Genomic DNA, 26542 nt, shown 5'->3' with positions numbered 1-26542 from the left:
GGGACTTCAGAAAATAGCCAAGCACTAGGTTTTATGGCCCTTGAGTCCAGAACAGAGAAGAAGCAAAGAGGTTGTGCGGAGCTGAAAGCAAACTTCTCCCTGTCTCTGTGCTCTGCTCATTTATGTAATCCTATGCATTATGTACGAAGGCAAAAAAGTTACAAAAACTTACCCCAGTTTTCTCATCAATTATTTTTATGCCAGCAAGTGAAATGTTCACCCAGATCCGCTGCTTGTGTTGTCCCTGAGATCGAGCTGCGGCTGCCATGCCCTGCAACCAAAAAATCATGCCATACAACGTTAATACAGGAGGCCGAGCAGTGGACTACTGCCACCATTGTGTGCATGACCTGTGTACTTTATCGGTCACGCACACAATGGTGGTTGCTGCGGGGCAGCTTGTGGCTCCTGACACATGGAAGGCTCGGGGAACCTCTCCAGGCAGTGCACCCATAGCAGCAACTCTAGGAGTATTGGCATGGAAGCCGGCACACACGGTACATGCAGCACTGAATTTTTTTATCTTTTTACTATACTTTTTGATATTTTTGGCTTACAGGTCGTCAAAACAAATGACCAAAGGAATGTGGAACAGGGATGTGAAACACCACCACCACCACATAGACCAGTGATGGCAAACCTTTTAGAGACCAAGTGCCCAAACTGCAACCCAAAATCCACTTCTTTATAGCAAAGTCCCAACACGGCAATTTAACCTAAATACTGAAAATTACCAGCCAAGTAAGGGTCCATTCACACGTCCGTATGTGTTTTGCGGATCCACAAAACACGGACACCGGCAATTTTGCGGACCGCACATCGCCGGCACTATAATAGAATATGCTTAATCTTGTCTGCTATTGCGGATAAGAATAGGACATGTTCTATTTTTTTCGGGAACGGAATTGCGGACCCAGAAGTGCGGTTCCGGAAATAGCAGCACATAGTGTGGCCCCATAGAAATGAATGGGTCCGCAATTCCGTAAAATGCGGAACAGAATTTCCGACGTGTGAATGGGGCCTTAAGCTGTGGGGGTTTGTTTCTTAACACAGGCCCCCAAAAAATGTCCCATTAGTGGCCGCCAGTATTAATAAGACCCCATTAGTGGCCCCCAGTATTAATAAGGCCCCCAGTATTAATAATGCCCCATTAATGGCCCCCAGTATTCATAAGACCCATTAGTGGTTGCCAGTATTAATTAGGACCCCATTAGTCCCCCCAGTATTAATAATGGCCCATTAATGGCCCCCAGAATTAATAAGGCCCCCATTAGTGGCCTACAGTATTATTAAGGCCCCCATTAATGCCCCCCAGTATTAATAATGCCCGATTAATGGCCCCCAGTATTAATAAGGCCCCCATCAGTCCCACCCCAGTATTAATAATGCCCGATTAACGGCCCCCAGTATTAATAAGGCCCCCATAAGTGGCCCCCAGTATTAATAAAGACACATTAGTGGCTGCCAGTATTAATAAGGCCCCCATTAGTCCTCCCAGTATTAATAAGGCCCCATTAATGGCCCCCAGTATTAATAAGGTCCCCAATAGTCCCCCCAGTATTAATAATGACTAGAGTTGAGCGAACACCTGGATGTTCGGGTTCGAGAAGTTCGGCCGAACATCCCGGAAATGTTCGGGTTCGGGATCCGAACCCGATCCGAACTTCGTCCCGAACCCGAACCCCATTGAAGTCAATGGGGACCCGAACTTTTCGGCACTAAAAAGGCTGTAAAACAGCCCAGGAAAGAGCTAGAGGGCTGCAAAAGGCAGCAACATGTAGGTAAATCCCCTGCAAACAAATGTGGATAGGGAAATGAATTAAAATAAAAATTAAATAAATAAAAATTAACCAAAATCAATTGGAGAGAGGTTCCATAGCAGAGAATCTGGCTTCCCGTCACCCACCACTGGAACAGTCCATTCTCAGATATTTAGGCCCCGGCACCCAGGCAGAGGAGAGAGGTCCCGTAACAGAGAATCTGTCTTCATGTCAGCAGAGAATTAGTCTGCATGTCATAGCAGAGAATGAGGCTTCACGTCAGCCACCACTGCAACAGTCCATTGGCATATATTTAGGCCCAGCACCCAGGCAGAGGAGGGAGGTCCCGTAACAGAGAATCTGGCTTCATGTCAGCAGAGAATCAGTCTGCATGTCATAGCAGAGAATCAGGCTTCACGTCAGCCACCACTGCAACAGTCCATTGTCATATATTTAGGCCCAGCACACACACAGGCAGAGGAGAGAGGTCCCGTAACAGACAATCTGGCTTCATGTCAGCAGAGAATCAGTCTGCATGTCATAGCAGAGAATCAGGCTTCACGTCAGCCACCACTGTAAGAGTCCATTGTCATAAATTTAGGCCCAGCACTAGTGTTGAGCGGCATGTCCCATATTCGAATTCGCGAAATTTTGTGAATATTCGAAAGAATATTCGTAAAATATTCGCGATTATTCAAATTCGTTATTATTTCGCATATGCGATAATTCGAATTATCGCATAATACATATGCTATGCAAAATTCACATGTGCGCTAATGAAATCGCCTTACGAAGATTCGCAACTCAATTCAATCACTAATGTATGAATGCAATGCCCTTTGCCTCTGTTCTGGGACAAGTGTAGATATTCGCATGTGCGCTAATAAAATCGCCTTACGAAGATTCGCACCTCAATCACTTTCTAGGGAATGTGAGACTTTTGGGAATCAATCGAGATACAGTGGGGGGTGATGACAGTAGTTGACAGAGTACAGATCAATGTAATCTGTAAGGTGGAAAGTAAAATAAAAAATACGAATATTCGTAAATCGAATTTTACGAAGTTCTACGTATTCGCGAATATGGTGCTATACTATATGAATGCACAGGCCTTTGCCTCTCTGTTCTGGGGACAAGTGTAGATATTTGCATTTGCGTTAATAAAATCGCCTTACGAAGATTCGCAGCTCAATTCAATCACTAATGTATGAATGCAAAGCCCTTTGCCTCTGTTCTGGGACAAGTGTAGATATTCGCATGTGCGCTAATAAAATCGCCTTACGAAGATTCGCAACTCAATTCACTAATGTATGAATGCAAAGCCCTTTGCCTCTGTTCTGGGACGTGCCGATATTCGCATGTGCGCTAATAAAATCGCCTTACGAAGATTCGCAACTCAATTCACTAATGTATGAATGCAAAGCCCTTTGCCTCTGTTCTGGGACGTGCCGATATTCGCATGTGCGCTAATAAAATCGCCTTACGAAGATTCGCAACTCAATTCACTAATGTATGAATGCAAAGCCCTTTGCCTCTGTTCTGGGACGTGCCGATATTCGCATGTGCGCTAATAACATCGCCTTACGAAGATTCGCGCCTCAATCACTTTCTAGGCAATGTGAGTAAGATCTGAGCTGTTGGACCTTTGGGAAACAATCAATTATATGTGTACTGTAATTTTGTGGGGGGGGGAAAAAAACAAAAAACGAATATTCGTTTTTACGAATATATAGCACTATATTCGAAATATTCGCGAAATCGCGAAGTTGCGATATTCGCGAAAAAAATTTGCTTTTCGAATATTCGCGCTCAACACTACCCAGCACCCAGGCAGAGGAGAGAGGTCCCGTAACAGACAATCTGGCTTCATGTCAGCAGAGAATCAGTCTGCATGTCATAGCAGAGAATGAGGCTTCACGTCAGCCACCACTGCAACAGTCCATTGGCATATATTTAGGCCCAGCACCCAGGCAGAGGAGAGAGGTCCCGTAACAGACAATCTGGCTTCATGTCAGCAGAGAATCAGTCTTCATATCATAGCAGAGAATCAGGCTTCACGTCACCCACCACTGTAAGAGTCCATTTTCATAAATTTAGGCCCAGCACCCAGGCAGAGGAGAGAGGTCCCGTAACAGAGGATCTGGCTTCATGTCAGCAGAGAATCAGTCTGCATGTCATAGCAGAGAATCAGGCTTCACGTCACCCAACATTGGAACAGTCCATTGGCATATATTTAGGCCCCGGCACCCAGACAGAGGAGAGGTTCATTCAACTTTGGGTAGCCTCGCAATATAATGGTAAAATGAAAATAAAAATAGGATTGAATGAGGAAGTGCCCTGGAGTCCAATAATATATGGTTAAGGGGAGGTAGTTAATGTCTAATCTGGACAAGGGACGGACAGATCCTGTGGGATCCATGCCTGGTTCATTTTTATGAACGTCAGCTTGTCCACATTGGCTGTAGACAGGCGGCTGCGTTTGAGGCCTAGTATTTAGGCGCTGGGTGACCGGTATGGATTTAGTGACAGAATTAGACTTGGAAATGCACAGTAGCGTGTGTGTGAAGTTATTCTGAATGACCCTATGTGCACCTTGAATATTATATACCCTTTTAGGGATAGATTTCAAATAGCTCTGATATAGCAGAAACCACTAAATTATGAAATTGCTAAATTGGGAATTGTATTTCAACCCAGAACAAGAAATGTGCTTGAACGGACACTAAATAACTCGCCCAGCTACAGCACTAGGGACAGATTTAGCGGGATATAAATTTGAGGCCTAGTATTTAGGCGCTGGGTGACAGGTATGGGTTTAGTGCCAGAATTAGACTTGGAAATACACAGTAGCGGGTGTGTGTGAAGTTATTCTGAATGACCCAATGTGCACCTTGAATATTATATACCCTTTTAGGGATAGATTTCAAATAGCTCTGATATAGCAGAAACCACTAAATTATGAAATTGCTAAATTGGGAATTGTATTTCAACCCAGAACAAGAAATGTGCTTGAACGGACACTAAATAACTCGCCCAGCTACAGCACTAAGGACAGATTTAGCGGGATATAAATTTGAGGCCTAGTATTTAGGCGCTGGGTGACAGGTATGGGTTTAGTGCCAGAATTAGACTTGGAAATACACAGTAGCGGGTGTGTGTGAAGTTATTCTGAATGACCCAATGTGCACCTTGAATATTATATACCCTTTTAGGGATAGATTTCAAATAGCTCTGATATAGCAGAAACCACTAAATTATGAAATTGCTAAATTGGGAATTGTATTTCAACCCAGAACAAGAAATGTGCTTGAACGGACACTAAATAACTCGCCCAGCTACAGCACTAAGGACAGATTTAGCGGGATATAAATTTGAGGCCTAGTATTTAGGCGCTGGGTGACAGGTATGGGTTTAGTGCCAGAATTAGACTTGGAAATACACAGTAGCGGGTGTGTGTGAAGTTATTCTGAATGACCCAGTGTGCACCTTGAATATTATATACCCTTTTAGGGATAGATTTCAAATAGCTCTGATATAGCAGAAACCACTAAATTATGAAATTGCTAAATTGGGAATTGTATTTCAACCCAGAACAAGAAATGTGCTTGAACGGACACTAAATAACTCGCCCAGCTACAGCACTAAGGACAGATTTAGCGGGATATAAATTTGAGGCCTAGTATTTAGGCGCTGGGTGACCGGTATGGATTTAGTGACAGAATTAGACTGGGATATGGCCAAAAAATAAACAGACTATTGCTGGTTAAATGCACTTGGTGTGACAGCTTCACCCTGATGTAGGCTTTAGCCAAAAAACAACCACACCATTGAGGGTTAAATGCACTTGGTGACAGGCGCAGCTTGCCCCTGATTTAGTATATGGCCAAAAAATGAACAGACTATTGCTGGTTAAATGCACTTGGTGTGACAGCTTCACCCTGATGTAGGCTTTAGCCAAAAAACAACCACACCATTGAGGGTTAAATGCACTTGGTGACAGGCGCAGCTTGCCCCTGATTTTGTATATGGCCAAAAAATGAACAGACTATTGCTGGTTAAATGCACTTGGTGTGACAGCTTCACCCTGATGTAGGCTTTAGCCAAAAAACAACCACACCATTGAGGGTTAAATGCACTTGGTCGCAGCTTGTGCTGGCGCACCACAAGACACAAAATGGCCGCCGATCACCCCAGAAAAATGTGACTGACAAACGGTCTGGGCAGCCTAAAAACAGTGAGCAATTGAGGATCAGCAGCTCAATGATCCACAGCTGCAGATCGATCAGTTAATCAAGTCCTTTGGAGGAGTTAATCTGCCTAATCTCGCCCTACTGTCGCAGCCGCAACCTCTCCCTACGCTAATCAGAGCAGAGTGACGGGCGGCGCTATGTGACTCCAGCTTAAATAGAGGCTGGGTCACATGGTGCTCTGGCCAATCACAGCCATGCCAATAGTAGGCATGGCTGTGATGGCCTCTTGGGGCAAGTAGTATGACGCTTGTTGATTGGCTGCTTTGCAGCCTTTCAAAAAGCGCCAAGAAAGCGTCACAAAAGCGCGAAGAAAGCGACGAACACCGAACCCGAACCCGAACCCGGACTTTTACGAAAATGTCCGGGTTCGGGTCCGTGTCACGGACACCCCAAAATTCGGTACGAACCCGAACTATACAGTTCGAGTTCGCTCATCCCTAATAATGACCCATTAATGGCCGCCAGAATTAATAAGGCCCCTATTAGTGACCCACAGTATTAATAAGGCCCCCAGTATTAATAATACCCGATTAATAGCCCCCAGTTTTAATAAGGCCCACATTAGTAGTGCCACCCTAGTATTATTTTTCCTCTATTAGTGGCTCCCAGTATTAATAATGCCCCCATTAGAGACCACAGTATTATTAATGCCCCCTTTCCCACTCTTCTTTTGCAAAAAAATAAAAAAAAATAAACTCACCTCCTCCATTTGCTTGCGCCGCGGTGAACAGTCGCTGCTCGCCGGATGCACAGGACAGGACCGGCGCTCCAATATGATGACGTCTCACAGATCCTGCTGCTTCCAGTCAATGCCGAGTCAATGTCATCAAACAGGAGCGCAGGTCCTGTCCTGCGCATCAAGAGAGCATCGAGTGTTCACCACGGCCCGAGCAAACGGAGGAGGTAACTCGGACGTGCTGTGGATTTCATATACTGACAGAAATTATACGCCCATATGAATAGCTCTATTTATTAACAGCGGATTCCGGTACATAAAATCTAGAATATATGGATTGCAAATATGCTCATGTGAAAGACATCTTTGTGTTTCAGTTCCTCACCATAATCAAGTACACTCTTGTGAATAATCCTGTCCATAGCTCCCAGCTGAGAAGTGTATACAGTTGTATCCAGTCTAGACAATGCTCTGTGAGCTAAACAGCCCGGACTCCAGACTGATACATTGTAACAAACTAGTACAGTTGTATCCAGTCTAGACAATGCTCTGTGAGCTAAACAGCCCGGACTCCAGACTGATACATTGTAACAAACTAGCACAGTTGTATCCAGTCTAGACAATGCTCTGTGAGCTAAACAGCCCGGACTCCAGACTGATACATTGTAACAAACTAGCACAGTTGTATCCAGTCTAGACAATGCTCTGTGAGCTAAACAGCCTGGACTCCAGACTGATACATTGTAACAAACTAGCACAGTTGTATCCAGTCTAGACAATGCTCTGTGAGCTAAACAGCCCGGACTCCAGACTGATACATTGTAACAAACTAGTACAGTTGTATCCAGTCTAGACAATGCTCTGTGAGCTAAACAGCCCGGACTCCAGACTGATACATTGTAACAAACTAGCACAGTTGTATCCAGTCTAGACAATGCTCTGTGAGCTAAACAGCCTGGACTCCAGACTGATACATTGTAACAAACTAGCACAGTTGTATCCAGTCTAGACAATGCTCTGTGAGCTAAACAGCCCGGACTCCAGACTGATACATTGTAACAAACTAGCAGAGTTGTATCCAGTCTAGACAATGCTCTGTGAGCTAAACAGCCCGGACTCCAGACTGATACATTGTAACAAACTAGTACAGTTGTATCCAGTCTAGACAATGCTCTGTGAGCTAAACAGCCCGGACTCCAGACTGATACATTGTAACAAACTAGCACAGTTGTATCCAGTCTAGACAATGCTCTGTGAGCTAAACAGCCCGGACTCCAGACTGATACATTGTAACAAACTAGCAGAGTTGTATCCAGTCTAGACAATGCTCTGTGAGCTAAACAGCCCGGACTCCAGACTGATACATTGTAACAAACTAGCACAGTTGTATCCAGTCTAGACAATGCTCTGTGAGCTAAACAGCCCGGACTCCAGACTGATACATTGTAACAAACTAGCAGAGCTGTATCCAGTGTAGACAATGCTCTGTGAGCTAAACACATCATCTGCAGAGGCAAAGAAATCTCTCTGCTAGTTTGTTACAATGTATCAGTCTGGAGTCCGGGCTGTTTAGCTCACAGAGCATTGTCTACACTGAATACAACGGTATACACTTCTCATTTAGAGCAGAACGAGCTGTGGACAGGATTACTGCTTGTGAATAGAACCAACAGTGTTCACATTCACTGACAGCAAGCAAATATTTTGAGACTGTTGAGGAATTGAATCACAAGCATATTTAAAAGTTCCACAACTTTTCATTTGTCTTGATGAAGGGCTCAATTTTATAGCCCGAAACGCGTCACAATTACCTTGTGTCTCTCCATGTGATGTATGTTGGATCTTAAATTTTGGAAGCCAAATAAAGAACAAACTATTTTATATGTTAGAAGCTGGAATTGATCCTTTGTTTTCTGGATACAACTTTTCATTTATATACCAGTTTACTGAAGCACAGGACTCTCACCTTCAGCTTCATCATGGAGTCCTGACTCATTTTATCGCCACGTGCTTCCGGCACATCATCAATTCCAATTAATTTGGCTTTATATCGTACTCCATCCCCTTTAAATCTGGCCAGAAGGAATTCATCTGTCTTCTCCGGAGCTGCGGGAATATCAGATGACATGGTCAACAGCTTGAATTATTCCTTCCCTGAATGCCTGAAGAACTAGAATCCCCAGCATGTCTGGCCAGGAGTCCTCCTTGTCAGCCCTTACCAGCTTCTCGAATTATGAAAATCTTATAATTGGGAAATCAGTATTCAGTGAGATGACCCAATATTCTGTAGCACTTGTGTAGTAAACCTAGGCTGATGGCACAGGGATTGTAAATCTGCCCAGAACAGCAGGACTATCACATTTCAGTGGTCACAGTGGGTCCTTCATTCAGCACTTTACATGAAAGCCAGGTGTCTGCGGGCTGGAGGACACATGGGTTGGATTAACCATCTAGTCTCTTTGCTGTGTTTGCTTCTTTGCAGGAGGAAGAACCCTGGAGGTTGTGAGGATCATCACCTGTCAAAACATCATCCTTCAGCTTCTCCTTCTGCGAGGCCACATTCCCAGCTGCAAATACTTCCATACTCTGGTTCTTGGGTCTGAATTAGGTTTAGTGATCTGGTCTAGGGTCTAGCACAGGGATGGGCAAACTCAGCCCTCCAGCTGTTGTAAAACTACAAATCCCATCAATCCCAGTCTGCCTACAGCTATCAGCCTACAGCAGGGCATGATGGGATTTGTAGTTTTAAAACAGCTGGAAGGCTGAGTTTGCCCATCCCTGGTCTAGCATCTGATCTGGGGTCTGAATGACTGTGTGTCTAATCTGGAATCTGTATAAGTTTAAGGGTCTGATCTTAGATCTGACACATATTACTGGTATCTGTATGATCATATATTGTGCCTGTAGATAAAGCAGTAATATGTAGAGATGAGCGAACCCGTGGAACTTCGGGTTCGCCTGAACTTCAGATCAAAGTTCGGGACCCAAACTTGACCTGGACTTGACCCAGAACCCGGACCCCATTAAAGTCAAATGGACCCGAACTTCACTTTATTATTTTTTGTTATAACAGGTTTATAACGGAAAATAATAGCATTCTTAAGACAGAATGCTAAAAAAAAAAAGGCCATTGAGGGGTTAAAAATAATTTTAAAAAAGTCACCTCATCCACTTAATCGCGCAGCCAGTATCCTTTTCTTTCTGCAGGACCTGCAAAAGGAACTGCGGTGACGTGATGTCACCGCAGGTCCTTCTATCTTTATTCAGCAGGACCTGTGGTGTTGTCACCGTGCTCACCATGTGGTGAGCACGGTGACGTCAGCGCGGTCCTTTTGCAAGTTCTGCAAGAAGGAGGGGATACCGACTTTGCGATCAAGTCGATGAGGTGAGTTTTTTTTTTTTAACCCCTTAATGGCCATTTTATTTCGCATTCTGTCTTAAGAATGCTATTATTTTCCGTTATAACCATGTTAGAACGGAAAATAATAATACCACCCGAACTTCAGTGAAAGTCTGGGTTTGGGTCCGGGTACCAGAACTCGCAAAGTTCGGTACGAACCCGAACTTTGCAGTTTGGGTTCGCTCAACCCTAGTAATATGTAGATTAGCTTTCTGAGTAGATCTCAGTGTGGTGTAGCTATATTACATAGAGTATATGATATGTATATGCCAGCACACAGCTCGTAGACAGGGCTCTGCCCTCAGTCTGGTGTCTAGCCCTGTCAATCAAGGGGGGTGACAAAGCAGTGCTCAGACTATTCAGCCGCACCTCTTGGTGCTCGAATTGCTCATTTGCATAGGAGTCTGAATTAGGTTTAGTGTTCTGGACTAGGATCTAGCATCTGACCTGGGGTCTGAATGATTTTAGGCATCTGTTCTAGAGTATAAATGAGTTTAGAGGTCTTGGTCTGATTTTTCTATTATCAAGTAATAAATCTGGAAGTTAATTGATCTGCAAAGTTTGTGAAGCAGTAATAAGACAACATATTTAGTGTGGGTGTTCAGCTTGGACTGTCACCAACTATGTCACCTAATGAAGACCCCTGGCCTAGACTATACAGCCCCCTTCTCCCCTGGATATTGTACTATATATCCTAACGGGGCCTTAACACATTTACTCATCTGTATTGGGAAGTCAGAGCTCCTTTTTCACAAAATCTTGCTTTTCTTCAGCCACCACAAGGGGGAGCTCTCTGAGTATATAATTCTGTTAAGCTCAAGAATAAGTCTGATTGTGGTGAGCTCCCCCTGGTGGTGGCTGTGGGATGGCAGAATTTCATAATTTAACTTCATGACTGTGTAAAGGGCCGCACAGAATTTACTGCTCGATGTAAGTAAAATACCAAAGGAAAACAAGAATTGTATCGAACTATCCAATGGACTATACCACTAGCTTTTGTGCACCTAAAAGGGGATGCCTTACGTTCCCTGAAATCTACATTTTCCTTTTGGCATAAAGGGGGCCCACTCCTTGTCATCTCAGGTCCATGCATTTTAAAATGTTGGTTCTGTAAACAGTGTGTGGTGGGTGTGTGGTCGGGACGCACCATAGTACATTAGACAGTTTACATTACCTTTTTTCTTTTCCTTCTTTGTCGCTGGTTTGGCGGCTGGAGCCACATCAGTTGAAGTGCTGGTGCAGGATTCTACATCAGTAGACATGTTTGGAGGCCTGCCTCACAATGTCAGTATCATTAAAAACACTACGGACCAATGACAGAGGATCTCCCCGAAATCAGCTCTCAAAGTAAGGCCATATTTCCACCTAAAAGAAAAATAAGACGGCTTTTACTATAGTTTTTGCAAAAAAAATAAAAAAATCACAGATGGAAAAGAGTAACACGTGACTCTAAGGTCAGACTACACAGGGCTTGTTTGTAGTCTGTTACCATGGAGACATATAGGTCTGTATAAGCGTTTTTTTTAATCAGGATGTTAATTTTTTGGGGAGAAATAAAAAAAATGGTCACAAAACTTTACACATTCTTTGTATATTTAGAGCAATGGTCAAAACTATAGGCACATATCACTTGGACTTCCTCACTCAATGTGATGAAGAAGAGTTTTCTCCGCAGACAGGCCTGCATATCACAGAGAGATCTTAATATAGTCCATGCTTATGACAACCATGTGTGCCATAGAGAGTGACCGTAGGCTAAGCCCTCTTTACATGGCGCATTGTCCATTGGGATGCCAGGGCTGATGGTACCACACACCAGAGAATTTTATGGAGAGCTGCTTTCCAGGAGGCTTTAGGAGACTTCTATCACCCTTGGGAAGGTCTCCACTTTATCTTAGAGCCTCCTAGATGCTTTCGAGAGAGTGAACAAATGTGTTTTATGACCTTGGGTCACTTTTCCACCCCATTATTCCTCATTGTGGAGTCCCACACAGATTCTTACTACTCAAGTACCAACGAGGATGGAATCAACAAGTGCTGAGCCCTCTCTTTTCAAGGGTCCCATAGCAGCTGTATGGCCGGTCCCTATGTTGTGTTCAACTATAGGCATCACCCATTTATTTCATATTATTACCACCATCTTATTACTACGATATGAAATCATTTCACAATCGGCGTTGGTGGGACCTCTGAGATGCCCACCGATCCTGTAAATGAAGGGGCCACAACACTGATGTGTCTTCTAAGTTTTTCCTGGGCAGCGGCGCTCCCGGCCAACCGGCTGTGCATGGAATTGCAGCTGGCATCTATTCACTTGAAGGGGCCATCAGCAGCATGTTGTGGTCTCTTCATTCTTAGGGGTCCGAAATAGAATCACGATGAATGATCCTAATAATATGCCATGACTTTAAAGGGGTTACCCCCCAAGAAAAATTATTTATCATTAGGGCATCAATATTTGATCAGTTGGGGTTTGAGTCCTTGGCATCCCATGGATAAGCTGAAAGAAGGGGCCATGCCTTGTGGTCACTTGTTCAGTTTATTCATGCACAGTGCCATACATATGGTTGTGGTGGTTTTTTATACTGCAGCTTAGCCCCATTCAAGTGTATGGGATCAAGTAGAAGTAACAGACGCTGTGCATGGGAAAACAAAGGAGGAACATGGAAGCCAACAGTCTCAGGTAACCAGGCTGCATTTACAATAAAGCACCCAAGGGCATGTGCCAGAGAGAGTTTTTTCCCACTTACCAATCCTGGCCACTGCAGGGGGGGTAGCTTTGCCACTGGGTGGCTATGGTTAATGCTAATGGATGATAACAAAGAGAGCTCTCCAAACACAACAGCAGTGTCTTCAGCAAGACCATAAGGACCTGTGAAGATTTCAGGTGGGGCAGAGCTCAGCACTAGTGGTAAAGGATCTGTGATGACATCAGGTTGGGAGGAGCTTAGCAGTAGTGGTGAAGGACCTGTGATAACGTCAGGTGGGGCAGAGCTCAGCACTGGTGGTAAAGGATCTGTGATGACATCAGGTTGGGAGGAGCTTAACAGTAGTGGTGAAGGACCTGTGATAACGTCATGTGGGGCAGAGCTCAGCAGTGGAGACTAGCAGTGGTGGTGAAGGACCTGTTATGACATAAGGTGGAGTGGAGCTCAGCAGTGAAGAGTAGCAGTGGTGGTGAAGGACCTGTGATGATGGCACCTAGCAGGGGTCCTGGAGTTCAGACCACCACCTATCAAATATTCATTGCTTCTCCTAAGGTCTGTTCAAAGATTTGTCAAACATCGTACATTTGTGTAGTTTTGCTGCCGTTTTTACAGAAAATTGTGTCTAAAACCGGACATTTTTTTGCCAGGATGTTTCTTGACAAGCGAAGCCTGCCAAATTCTGTCAATTCAGGAAATAAACTGGAAATTTCCTGGAGTAAAAGTTGAATTTGCTGGCGAGCCTGACAAGAAAATCGGATTACCCAGTGAACGGCAGGGAGCTGTAAACAACTCTCAGGCCAAAGTGAATTACCGGAAGATGGACTCCAGAGACGGAGGCTTTGGAGCAGCTGTCGGCCTTACTTCACATCTCAGAAACGTTCTGTACCCTCCAGCAATACATAAAAGCTCCAGACGTTCCTGTGCAAAGTGAATAAACCCTCCAGCCAACCTTCAGGAAAAGCTTGTCCTCGTAAACAAGCTGAAGTGAAGACCATGATGGGTCAGGGGGGTGAGAAATTACTCTCATCGTATTAACCCCCTCTGTACTCAAAGGGATTGTCCAACCAAAGGCATTTGTGGCACATAAACAATATAGACGTCTTATAGGGCAGGAAGTCCCACCGATCGAGACAACAATGATCACATGACATAGCCAGTGCCACCCAGGGGCTTTATTAACCATAGCCAGTGCCAACCAGGTGCTTTATTAACCATAGCCAGTGCCACCCAGGGGCTTTATTAACCGTAGCCAGTGCCACCCAGAGGTTTTATTACCATAGCCAGTGCCAACCAGGTGCTTTATTAACCATAGCCAGTGCCACCCAGGGGCTTTATTAACCATAGCCAGTGCCATCCAGGGGCTTTATTACCATAGCCAGTGCCATCCAGGGGCTTTATTAACCGTAGCCAGTGCCACCCAGAGGTTTTATTAACCCTAGCCGGTGCCACCCACGGCTTTATTAACCCTAGCCAGTGCCACCCAGGGGCTTTATTAACCCTAGCCAGTGCCAATCAGGGGCTTTATTAACCATAGCCAGTGCCACCCAGGTGCTTTATTAACCATAGCCAGTGCCAATCAGGGGCTTTATTAACCATAGCGAGTGCACCCAGGTGCTTTATTAACCGTAGCCAGTGCCACCCAGGGGCTTTTTTTAACCCTAGCCAGTGCCACCCAGAGGCTTTATTAACCCTAGCCAGTGCCACCCAGGGGCTTTATTAACCCTAGCCAGTGCCACCCAGGGGCTTTATTAACCATAGCCAGTGCCAACCAGGGGTTATATTAACCAATGTTAGTGCCACCCAGGGGCTTTGTTAACCATGGGCAGTGCCAAACAGATGCTTTATTAAGCCTAGCCAGTGCCACCCAGGTGCTTTATTTAACCCTAACTTGTACCACCCACGGGCTTTATTAACCCTAGCCAGTGCCACCCACGAGCTTTATTAACCGATGCTAGTGCCACCCACGGGCTTTATTAACCATAGCCAGTGCCACCCACAGGCTTTATTTAACCCTAGCTGGTGCCACCCAAGGGCTTTATAAACCCTAGCCAGTGCCACCCAGGGGCTTTATTAACCATAGCCAGTGCCACCCAGGGGCTTTATTAACCATAGCCAGTGCCACCCAGGGGCTTTATTAACCATAGCCAGTGCCACCCAGGGGCTTTATTAACTTTTGAGTGAACACCGTTGGTTACAAAAGATGCTAGGTGTCTGCAGGCATCTCTTAGGGACGGGTATATTCAGAATGTACAGTGAAGTTGCAGTTTTTATTTTTACTGCCATGAAAATGCAGGAATTTAAATAAAAAGTGGAAATGTTATCACACTGTGGTAATCGTAGACTCGCAGTAAAATATTTGCGGCAGTCACAGTAAAAATGGTGATTTGACCGCCCATCTGAATATACCCTAATAGATGGTTAGTGACTAGGCAACTAAGGGTATAACATTAGGAGCTCTGAGTTCCTCCATCCCATCACTCATGTCACATTGTCACAGTGCCACCCGACCACCACTGCTGCCTCCAGTCCTCCACATTATATATGCCTACATATTAATTATTTGAATTACTGCTACTTCCATACTCCTCCTTGGCTTAAAATACTCCTCAAAAATGCTAAGAGGAGTATTTTTACTCTTCTGGAAAAAAATGCAGCACAACCTCTGATTATCATAGTGGTTCAGAATTTCCAAAAAGAATAAAAAAAAAGCTGACTTATAAAATGTGCAGTAAATGTGATTAGTAGAAAAAAATAAAATCCACAATTGTTTTTGGTTTATGTTAATTTAATGAAAACTATTATGATGTTTCCATTGGCAGTGGCTCTGGGGACGGATCGTCTTCTGTTTTCCTACATGTTTGACTTTTGCTTACCTCAGGCTTTATATTGGCTGCAGGGTGTGCTTTCATTGTGGAATTCTGTTGAGAATCTTACTGCCAAAATCCAGAAGGATTCAAAGAACATCTCCATTTTTCAACTTCCTGCTGTTTGTGGGTTCAAACTTCTGCGCTCAATAGTACCATGATATATTTATATCAGTCAAAGCTCTATTTCTCAGATACAAAGTTCTGCATCTTCTGTAGAGAACTAGAGTCACGTGATAAAATTCTGTCTGCCTGCAGCCACCACTAGAGGGAGCTCAGGAGAGACCAGTATATAGATATATACAGTCACCACAAGAGGGAGCTCAGGAGAGACCAGTATATAGATATATACAGTCACCACAAGAGGGAGCTCAGGAGATTACTGCATACAGATATATACAGCCACCACTAGAGGGAGCTCAGGAGATTACTACATACAGATGTATACAGCCACCACTAGAGGGAGCTCAGGAGATTACTGCATACAGATATATACAGCCACCACTAGAGGGAGCTCAAGAGATTACTGCATACAGATATATACAGCCACCACTAGAGGGAGCTCAGGAGATTACTGCATACAGATATATACAGAGACCACTAGAGGGAGCTCAGGAGATTACTACATACAGATATATACAGCCACCACTAGAGGGAGCTCAGGACATTACTGTATACAGATATATACAGTCACCACAAGAGGGAGCTCAGGAGATTACTGCATACAGGTATATACAGCCACCACTAGAGGGAGCTCGGGAGATTACTGCATACAGATATATACAGCCACCACTAGAGAAAGCTTAGGAGATTACTGCATACAGATATATACAGCCATCACTAGAGAGAGCTCAGGAGATTACTGCATACAGATATATACAGCCACCACTAGAGGGAGCTCAGGAGATTACTGCATACAGATATATACAGCCACCACTAGAGGGAGCTCAGGAGATTACTGCATACAGATATATACAGCCACCACTAGAGGGAGCTCAGGAGATTACTGCACACAGATATATACAGCCACCACTAGAGAAAGCTTAGGAGATTACTGCATACAGATATATACAGCCATTACTAGAGGGAGATCAGGAGATTGCCAAATACGGATACATACAGCCACCACTAGAGGGAGCTCAGGAGATTACTGCATACAGATATATACAGCCACCACTAGAGGGAGCTCAGGATATTGCTACATATAGATATATGCAACCACCACTAGATTGAGCTCAGGAGATTACAGCATACAGATATATACAGCCACCACTAGAGGGAGCTCAGGAGATTACTGCATACAGATATATACAGCCACCACTAGTGGGAGCTCCGGAGATTACTACATACAGATATATACAGCCACCACTAGGGAGAGCTCAGTAGATTACTGCATACAGATATATACAGCCACCACTAGAGGGAGCTCAGGAGATTACTGCATACAGATATATACAGCCACCACTAGAGGGAGCTCAGGATATTGCTACATATAGATATATGCAACCACCACTAGATTGAGCTCAGGAGATTACAGCATACAGATATATACAGCCACCACTAGAGGGAGCTCAGGAGATTACTACATACAGATATATACAGCCACCACTAGGGGGAGCTCAGAAGATTACTACATACAGATATATGCAGTCACCACTAGAAGGAGCTCAGGAGATTACTGCATACAGATATATACAGCCACCACTAGAGGGAGCTCAGGAGATTACTACATACAGATACATTCAGCCACCACTAGAGGGAGCTCAGGAGATTACTGCATACAGATATATACAGCCACCACTAGAGGGAGCTCAGGAGATTACTACATACAGATATATGCAGCCACCACTAGAGGGAGCTCTGAAGATTACTACATACAGATATATACAGCCACCATTAGGATAACCTCAAGAAATTACTGCATAACTACCACTAGAGGAAGCTTAGGAGCTTACTGCATATTGGGTTTTCAGCAAACCTGACTTTTCTTTCCCTTGATATATTCCAATGGGGAGGGTCAGGAGACCCCCTTACACATTAGGCCGTTGGTGGATCCTGATGAAAATTTGATGTAATGTGTACAGCACCTTTAACCCTTTGATTGGGTGTGATACACTGAAGATCTTGGCATCATGACTACAAGCAGCTGTGTAATCGCTCTTCTAAAAAAAGGTTTAAACTCAGTTTGGAATTTGGTTGAGTCACATTTCCCGGCCTGTATTAATACGTCCTCGGATGAAAGGTGGCTGCACGGGGGTCCTGTATCACAAAAGTTTCTACAATTGTGTAGACAAGGGTCTACGAAACAGAGGAGCGGACGGACCCTAGCTGTAGTCGGCCCCATCTCTTCTTCCAGTCAGCAGTACGAGTCCACATGGGCTCCCCTCTTCACAGACACTTAGGGCTCATGCACACAACCGTATGTATTTTGCAATCAGCAAAACACGGATCTGCCAATAAAAAAAAAACGGATAACATCTGTCCATCTGACGTCCATGTTGCATAGGTTTTTTTTTTTTTTGCGGATCCATTGTAACAAAATAGACAAGAATAGAACATGTCCTTTTTTTTTTTTTGCGGAATGAGCTTGCGGACATACGGAAATGGAATGCACACGGAGTCCAAAAAATGGAACGGACACGGAAAGAAAATGCGGTCGTGTGCATGAGCTCTTAGGATGGGGGGGGGGGGGGGGGTGCGTCACTTATCTTAAAGGAATGGAAAATTGGGACTAGCATCAAAACGGGTGCAGAATGGGTTACAGGAGTCTAAGGAACATCTTTTTTTGGGGGCAAATTCATGAGGTTTCCCCGAAATCTGCTCTTACGACAAGTCTATAAATCCACCCCATCATTGCGCAAAATGCCAAACTCAGCACTGTGCACCTGTCTAACCTGACCCCGCTACATCCATAAAGTGAGATCAGCAAATTCCGCTGACACGTACAGGAATTCAGTTAATGTCCGCGTCATTTCAGAACGGGCCGTGATGAGTTCACAGGGTCAGCTCCATCCTGCACAGACATTTCCTGCAGCCCTTTCCTCTCGCATTTCGTATGAGAAAGGAAAAGCGGCGAGCGCAGGAGGAAATGCGTTTCCTTTGTGAATGGAAAATGCACAGCCTTGGGCCAGTGATAGCGGCGGACATGGGTGACATACCCTGGATGATTAAGGACACGTATATATGCCATGGTCTAGCCATTGAGGCGTCTGGGAAAGCTTCTTCTTCTGGTCCATGCGAAGTGGCTTCTCTCTTGCAGTTCTCGAACCTTCAAAATCCCAATACATCAGCTGCGACTGCGCAGAACCTAAAATGACAGCAGGAACAGGCATTTCCCCTCAGATGACTATGGCTTTGGGACCCTTCGGGCCCCAGGGCCCTCTCAGAACCTAAAGACATTATATAGATCTTCTGCGATCCACAACAATTGGAACTGGAGCCTGTAAGATCCTGCCCTGATCACAAGGTCCGCACAGACCAGGCCCAGTTGCATAATATCTGATTATTTTATTCCTATAGCCTAGAGCTTTGATGGGTAACCTCGAGCCGTGGTAAAACGACGACTCCCAAGATGCCCCCTTGCTTTGGCTGTTCTCAGAACTCCATAGAAATGAATGGAGCATGCTGGGAGTTGTAGTTTAACCACAGCTGGAATGCCGGAGGTTAGCCATTATTGGCCTAGAGGAACTTCAGGTTTGGAAAAAAACTGCTGTCTTTCTGTTCAAATGAGAAAATAAAATGTTTTTGCAGGTGACTGCTATTGAGGTTCTGAAGCAGCTGCAGTTGTGTTGTAGGAGAGTGACTGCAGCTAGAAGACACTGCTAGTGCTAGGCACACCTAATCTCAGTATTGTCTAGCAGCCGCTCATAAAATGAAAATGACCAGACCGGAGCCCCGATATTGGGGTCAAAACAGATCAGGCCGGTAGAATATCTTCCGTTATATCGTCTTGTTCTCTGAGATAACCAGCGCCAATATATTCTGGCAGCGGCTTATCTCCCCTCTGCTCCATAGAAACAATATGGCAAGATAAAACACGCCAAGGGTGAATCAGATCACCCCTGCCGTTATTCTGGAGCACTTATGGCGGGTTTATGTCCCCGAGTCGCGAGGCGGCGGTGCTGACGGCACAGAATCCAGTCCTACCTCCAGGGAGCAGATAACACCTCGACTCAGCTTTTCCCACATCATTTCTGAACATCCATTATCAGTTGAGGAAGATCCAGCACCTTGTGACTTCCTTCTGCAATCATGCCTAGGAAACATGGGCCGCCACGTCCGCCCCCCCCTGACATTGTGCTGACAACGTATCCTATAGCCCAGGAAGCTGCAGTCTTTTGTCACGGTTAACCTGCCGTGTCCTCCATCTCCACGCCGTCAGCAAAAATCCTGCAGAAATATCTCGTATTAACCCAACGAGTGAATCAATGGCCAAGATCCAGGCGCAAACATCTCCAGCACGTGGACGTCACCAGGACGACCTTCTTAAGGTCACATATGATATTTTTTGTTTTTTGCCATTACATTCATGGTAGTCCCCTGATTTCACTGCAAATGCAAGTCGCCGTACAGCCCGGGGCCTAACTGATGGTGTTTTCAGCCAAATAACAAATTTAGCTCTGCTACATCTATAGCGCTCAGCTTCTTATGATTAGCACATTTTTGCATCTTGACTCTTAAAGGGCATCTGTCAGCAGTTTTGTACCTATGACACTGTCTGACCTGTTACATGTGCGCTTGGCAGCTGAAGGAATCTGTGTTGGTCCCATGTTCCTATGTGTCCGCATTGCTGAGAAAAATGATGTTTTACTATATGCAAATGAGCCTCTAGGAGCAACGGGGGCGTTGTCATTACACCTAGAGGCTCAGCTCTCTCTGCAACTGCCGAGCACTCTGCACTTTGATTGATAGAGCCAGGCAGTGTTAATGTGATCACGTCACCGCATCAATCAAAGTGCAGAGGGCGCGGCAGTTGCAGAGAGAGCAGAGCCTCTAGGTGTAATGGTAACGCCCCCGTTGCTCCTAGAGGCTCATTTGCATATATTAAAATATCATTTTTCTCAGCAATGCGGTCACATATGAACATGGGACCAACACAGATGCCTTCAGCTGCCAGGCACACATGCAACAGGTCAGCCAGTGTCAGAGGTACAAAACTGCTGACAGATGCCCTTTAATGGTGACCTGTTGTGTTGAACTTGGTGTCTGCTCAGCAGGCAGCAGCTTATAGAGCAGGAAGAGCTGAGAAGATTTAGTATAACTCATCAAACTCCTGCTCATTCAGGGCTGGACGGTCCTATCGGGGACTGATGGATATATCTGTACACAAACTTATATGTCAATCATTGAGTTTCATTTTTGCTCTTCCCAAGCGGAATATATTCTTTGTCAGATGTAGCAGAGTTGAGCTTGCATGCAGGTAAGCCCCATATAGTGTAGAAACAATGCAGCGAGAAAGACAAACTCAGCTCTGCTACATCTGGAAATGACCCAGCTCATTATGAATGGTTTGGATTCAGCATTTTATGTTACCGTTCATAACCAGCAGATGTCAATGACCCTGATCCGTCCTGTCGGAATATCCCAGTGAGGTGTAGATTAGCGGAGGAGTCAATGCTACAAAGCACTGCTATTCCTGCCGCAGACCTGCTACACTGACCCTCTCTGTCCATGAGCCCAGCAAGTGGAATGTATGGAGCAAAGAGGCAGAAGAAGACGACTACCCGGGACCTGACCGGCAAGGACATAAGAGAGTTAATTCAGGTCATTCAAGAGACTGGATTATTATAAGGTTCTGGTGAAATGGATCATTGTGTAAAGAACTGACCGACCTCTGTACAAGGTCACAACCAGCACTGACAGCGTCATAAAGAGGAAATGTACGCACAGCAATGACGTGGACCAGAATATTATCAGGATCAGTACATTATCGGGATCAGTATATTATCAGGATCAGTACATTATCAGGATCAGTATATTATCAGGATCAGTATATTATCAGGATCAGTATATTATCGGGATCAGTAAATTATCGGGATCAGTACATTATCGGGATCAGTACATTGTCGGGATCAGTATATTATTGGGATCAGTATATTATCGGGATCAGTACATTATCGGGATCAGTACATTATCAGGATCAGTATATAATCGGGATCAATATATTATCGGGATTAGGGTCCATTCACACGTCCGCAATTGTGGTGCGGACCCATTCATTCTCTAAGGGACGGAATGGATGCGGACAGCACACAGTGTGCTGTCCGCATCCGCATTTCCGGAGCGTGCCGCCGATCTTCCGTTCCACGGCTCTGGAAAAAAATAGAACATGTCCTATTCTTGTCTGCAATTGCGGACAAGAATAGACATTTCTATGGGGGTGCCGGCCGGGTGTATTGCGGATCCGCAATACACAATGGACGTCTGAATAGAGCCTTAGACCTCACGCACACGACCGTTCCGTTTTTTGCGGTACGCAAACCACGAATCCACAAAAAAACTGAATTGCCGGATCAGTATATTATCGGGATCAGTACATTATCAGGATCAGTACATTATCAGGATCCGCAAAACACCAGGCCAGCACCCCAATAGAAATGCTTAATCTTTAAAACATGTTCTATTTTTTTGCAGATCCTCGGACCGGAAGTTCGGGGCCGCGGACTGGAAATGCAGATGCAGACACACACTGTGTGCTGTCCGCATCTTTTCCGTCCCCATTGAAAATGAATGGGTCCGCACCCGTTCCACATAATTGCGGAACGGATCCGGACCCAAAGTGCGGAAGTCTGAATGGAGCCTTATCAGAATCAGTATATTATCAGGATCAATATATTTTCAGGATATGTATATTATCAGGATCTCTATATTAGGGCACATTTACACAAATGTGTGATGCCCGTTTTTGCGGATTTGCGGATCCTCAATACACGGGCACCGTTCCGTGTGCATTCCGCATCACGGATGCGGACCTATTCACTTCAATGGGTCTGCAAATCCGCAGATGCGGAACGGAAACACGGAACGGAACTCTACGGAAGCACTACGGAGTGCTTTCTGGGGTTCGGTTCCGTGCCTCCGCACCGCAAAATGATAGAGCAAGTTCTATCTTTTTGTGGAATGGACAGATCGCCAACCCATTCCGCGATCCCCATGCGGCTGAGCTATGGTGCGTGCCCGTGCATTGCGGACTGAAATTTGCAGTCCACAGCACGGGCATGGGCTTCACACGGTCGTGTGAACAAGCCCTTATAAGGATCACTATATTATCAGGATCAGTAAATTATCAGGATCAGTAAATTATCAGGATCAGTAAATTATCAGGATCACTATATTATCAGGATCAGTACATTATCAGGATCAGTACATTATCAGGATCAGTACATTATCAGGATCAGTACATTATCGGGATCAGTACATTATCAGGATCAGTACATTATCAGGATCAGTACATTATCAGGATCAGTAAATTATCAGGATCAGTATATTATCAGGATCAGTACATTATCAGGATCACTATATTATCAGGATCAGTACATTATCAGGATCAGTACATTATCAGGATCAGTACATTATCAGGATCAGTATATTATCAGGATCAGTACATTATCAGGATCAGTACATTATCAGGATCAGCATATTTTCAGGATCAATATATTATCGGGATAAGTACATTGTATTGTCAGGATTTCTATGTTACCAGGAGGATCTCAATATTTTCAGGATCAGTACATTATCAGGATCAGGATTAGTACATTATCAGGATTAGTACATTATCAGGACTAACTTCGGCAATCATCTCTCTGAACATCCTGATGTTGGCCAGCCTCAAGCTGAAGAGTCTGGAACAAGGAGAGGTAATACTGAGGTCAGAACTATGGGGTCTGGATATGAATTAAAATGATAGCTACAAATATCTAAGATCACTGCTGTGGGCAATCGCTATCTCTATGGCACATGAGGACAGTATGCAGGGAATATTCAGGAAAATTTACCAGTATATTCCGATTATTCCCACTCCCTGACTTACAACGCCCCCTCAAAGCATCTGTAGAAAAAATTTCGAACTTGACCTAAGATGAGGGCTAATAAGAGAGGAGGAGGTTTTGCCGTCAAGCAAACAAACCATAAAAAAAAATCTCTAAAAATAAATGTAGGTGGAGATCTTCTTCAGGTCACTCTGATGTGAGAAGCATAAAGCTGAGATTAAGAACTAAACTGGTGCCAACCTGGGAAGGAACTTCTGATCACAAATTCCTTCCTGAGTTAATGTGTGTGAATTATTTTTGCTTCTCCTTTTATAGTATACACGGGATGTGAATTACTACATATTTTGTGCATCAAAGGGTCAGAAAGAAGAGAAACTAATTCCTATTAAGATGTAAAGGGCTTGTCCTAGGTTAATCACCCAAGAGTATCACATTGAGATCTCTTCGGTCAAGTTGTTAGGAATTCTATGCAACCACTTTTTTTACTGGATCTTACTATCGGGCCAACATACAAACTTTGTAGGGGAGGCATATTAAATTCTTGTCACAATCCAGACCTCATACATATATCAGATCCCAGATCAAAGAGAATAATTCAGAATCCAGACCAGACTCTGAAAATCAGACCCTAGATCAGACCTAGACCAGACCCTAAAATAGACCCTAGATCAGACCCAGACCAGAGCCTAGACCAGACCCTAGAAGAGACCCTAGACCAGACCCTAGATAAGACGCAGACCAGACCCTAGAATAGACCATAGACCAGACCCTAGATCAAACCCAGACCAGACCCTAGCCCAGACCCTATATCAGACCTAGACCAGACCCTGCAATTGAGCTTCAGACAGGACCACATCATTCAGACACCAGGAGCAACCCCCAGATCCTAAAATTCAGAAGCCAAACCAGACCCCATAATTCAAATCCAAGAGCAGATAGAATAATTCAGGCTCCAGACCAAACCACAAAATTCAGGCCCCAGACCGGACCCTAAAAACTAGGCCACAATCCAGATCCTATAAATTCACATCCCAGAGATCAAATAATTCAAAACTAGTCCCTAAAATTTAGATCCCAGACCAGACCCTACAGTTCAGACCACAAACCAGATTCCATCATTCGCACTTCGAAATCCAAAATTCAGACCCTAGAGCATAAATATTCAGATGCCAAACCAGACCCCAAAATTCATACTCCACATGAGACCTGTGGAACACCTGTGTCAATATCAATACAGGGATAAAAAGTACACCAGGGGTTGCCTGGTGTGGAGATGCGACATTTTAGCGACATTTGGAAGCATCGCACATAGTAAATGTGCCGTAATCCAGGTGAAATACGGACACTTGGACTCACATTTAGACCCTTTTGAAAACTGGCGTAGTGTGGCGTACATGGGCAGAATTTGCAGGGTTTTATATAAAGAAAGAGGTGTGCCAAAACATGCGGCAAAACAACTCCCAAAAACACATTTCCAGTGATAAATGGCCCCCATAATCCTCAGACTGCCGATCACCATATTGTGTACATGGGATATCTAGATGTTCCTCAGATAAGACCCCATAAATCAGACCACAGACCAGACCCCGATATTCAGACTCCTCTTCGGCTGCTGCACATGATGCTGGCCGGTGGTTGTATACAGGAGAATCAAGTGTCCCTACACATTGCCAACATTAACCCTTCCTATCCAAAAGCCATGTCCTAAGCAGCTTGCAAACAGATCACTATTGAAACCAGAAGAACAGCTAGAAAGAGGCGACTGTTTTGGAAAGGAAATGCAGTAATGGGGGTGGAATTTGTAAAACGTCTTGTAAAATACCTGCTGCTCAGTCTCCCCATTCATGTAAAGCAGAGGCGATTTAAAGAAGACTTCTACACATAAAGGCTTCCTTAGTCTTAAATATATAAAAAAAAAATGTAAAACAAAACATGCAATGCAACAGCTCTCTGCAAACCAAATAAAGTACAAAAATGCATAATAATTTCTAGTGCTATACTTATAAGAGATGCATGGAAAAAACACTCCCTGAATTGTATGGTAGCCGTCATGGCACATAACAGGTAGAAGTTAGTGTTAGGAACCCGTATTACAGAGATCGCCTTGACGTGCGGCAGACGGGCTCAAATAATTTTGTACAAAATGATTTGCCAAGCATCTCTAATTTATATAAAGTATAGCACTAGCAATTATTATGCATTTTTGTACTTTATTTGGTTTGCAGAGAGCTGTTGCATTGCATGTTTTGTTTTACAGTGTTTTCAGCCACAGCAACGTGCCCCTGCGCATTGGGATGTGCTGACTGACCCCTTTTCTTTGCAATTTTTTTTGTCGTACAATGAGTTTGGATTAAACTCGTCATTACCAGTTGCAATTTTTCAGCTTCTTGTCAGTGAATGGGATCACTCTTGCTTACTTTCCAGGCTAAAAACCCATGCAGATAAGAAGTAGATACAATTGTATCTGGTCTAGACAATGCTCTGTGAGTTAAACAGCCCGGACTCCAGACTGATACATTGTAACAAACTAGCAGAGTTGTATCCAGTCTAGACAATGCTCTGTGAGCTAAACAGCCTGGACTCCAGACTGATACATTGTAACAAACTAGTACAGTTGTTTCCAGTCTAGACAATGCTCTGTGAGCTAAAGAGCCCGGACTCCAGACTGATACATTGTAACAAACTAGTACAGTTGTATCCAGTCTAGACAATGCTCTGTGAGTTAAACAGCCCGGACTCCAGACTGATACATTGTAACAAACTAGCAGAGTTGTATCCAGTCTAGACAATGCTCTGTGAGCTAAACAGCCTGGACTCCAGACTGATACATTGTAACAAACTAGTACAGTTGTTTCCAGTCTAGACAATGCTCTGTGAGCTAAAGAGCCCGGACTCC

General features: G+C 44.4%; 1 protein-coding gene across 4 annotated transcripts in view; it reads right to left on the bottom strand.

Moving 5' to 3' along the window:
• Positions 1-26542, bottom strand: part of DAB2 (DAB adaptor protein 2) — an 82820-nt gene that overhangs the window by 38054 nt on the left and 18224 nt on the right. For 2 of the 4 annotated variants that reach the window (XM_044274789.1, XM_044274792.1), the window contains exons 2-4: positions 11261-11451; positions 8653-8792; positions 173-271 (exon numbers count right to left, since the gene is read on the bottom strand). In XM_044274789.1, coding sequence (XP_044130724.1) covers positions 173-271; positions 8653-8792; positions 11261-11348 — 327 coding nt within the window. In that variant the 5' untranslated portion in view covers positions 11349-11451. Of the gene's footprint in view, positions 1-172; positions 272-8652; positions 8795-11260; positions 11452-18816; positions 18953-26542 lie in introns of those variants that run through there. The other 2 variants (XM_044274790.1, XM_044274791.1) reach the window with 2 other exon arrangements.

Source organism: Bufo gargarizans, unplaced genomic scaffold (assembly GCF_014858855.1).
Source record: "Bufo gargarizans isolate SCDJY-AF-19 unplaced genomic scaffold, ASM1485885v1 original_scaffold_2062_pilon, whole genome shotgun sequence".
Lineage (NCBI taxonomy): Eukaryota > Metazoa > Chordata > Amphibia > Anura > Bufonidae > Bufo > Bufo gargarizans.
The sequence above is the reverse complement of the archived record's forward strand: the minus strand, read 5'-3'. Positions and strand labels throughout refer to the sequence as shown.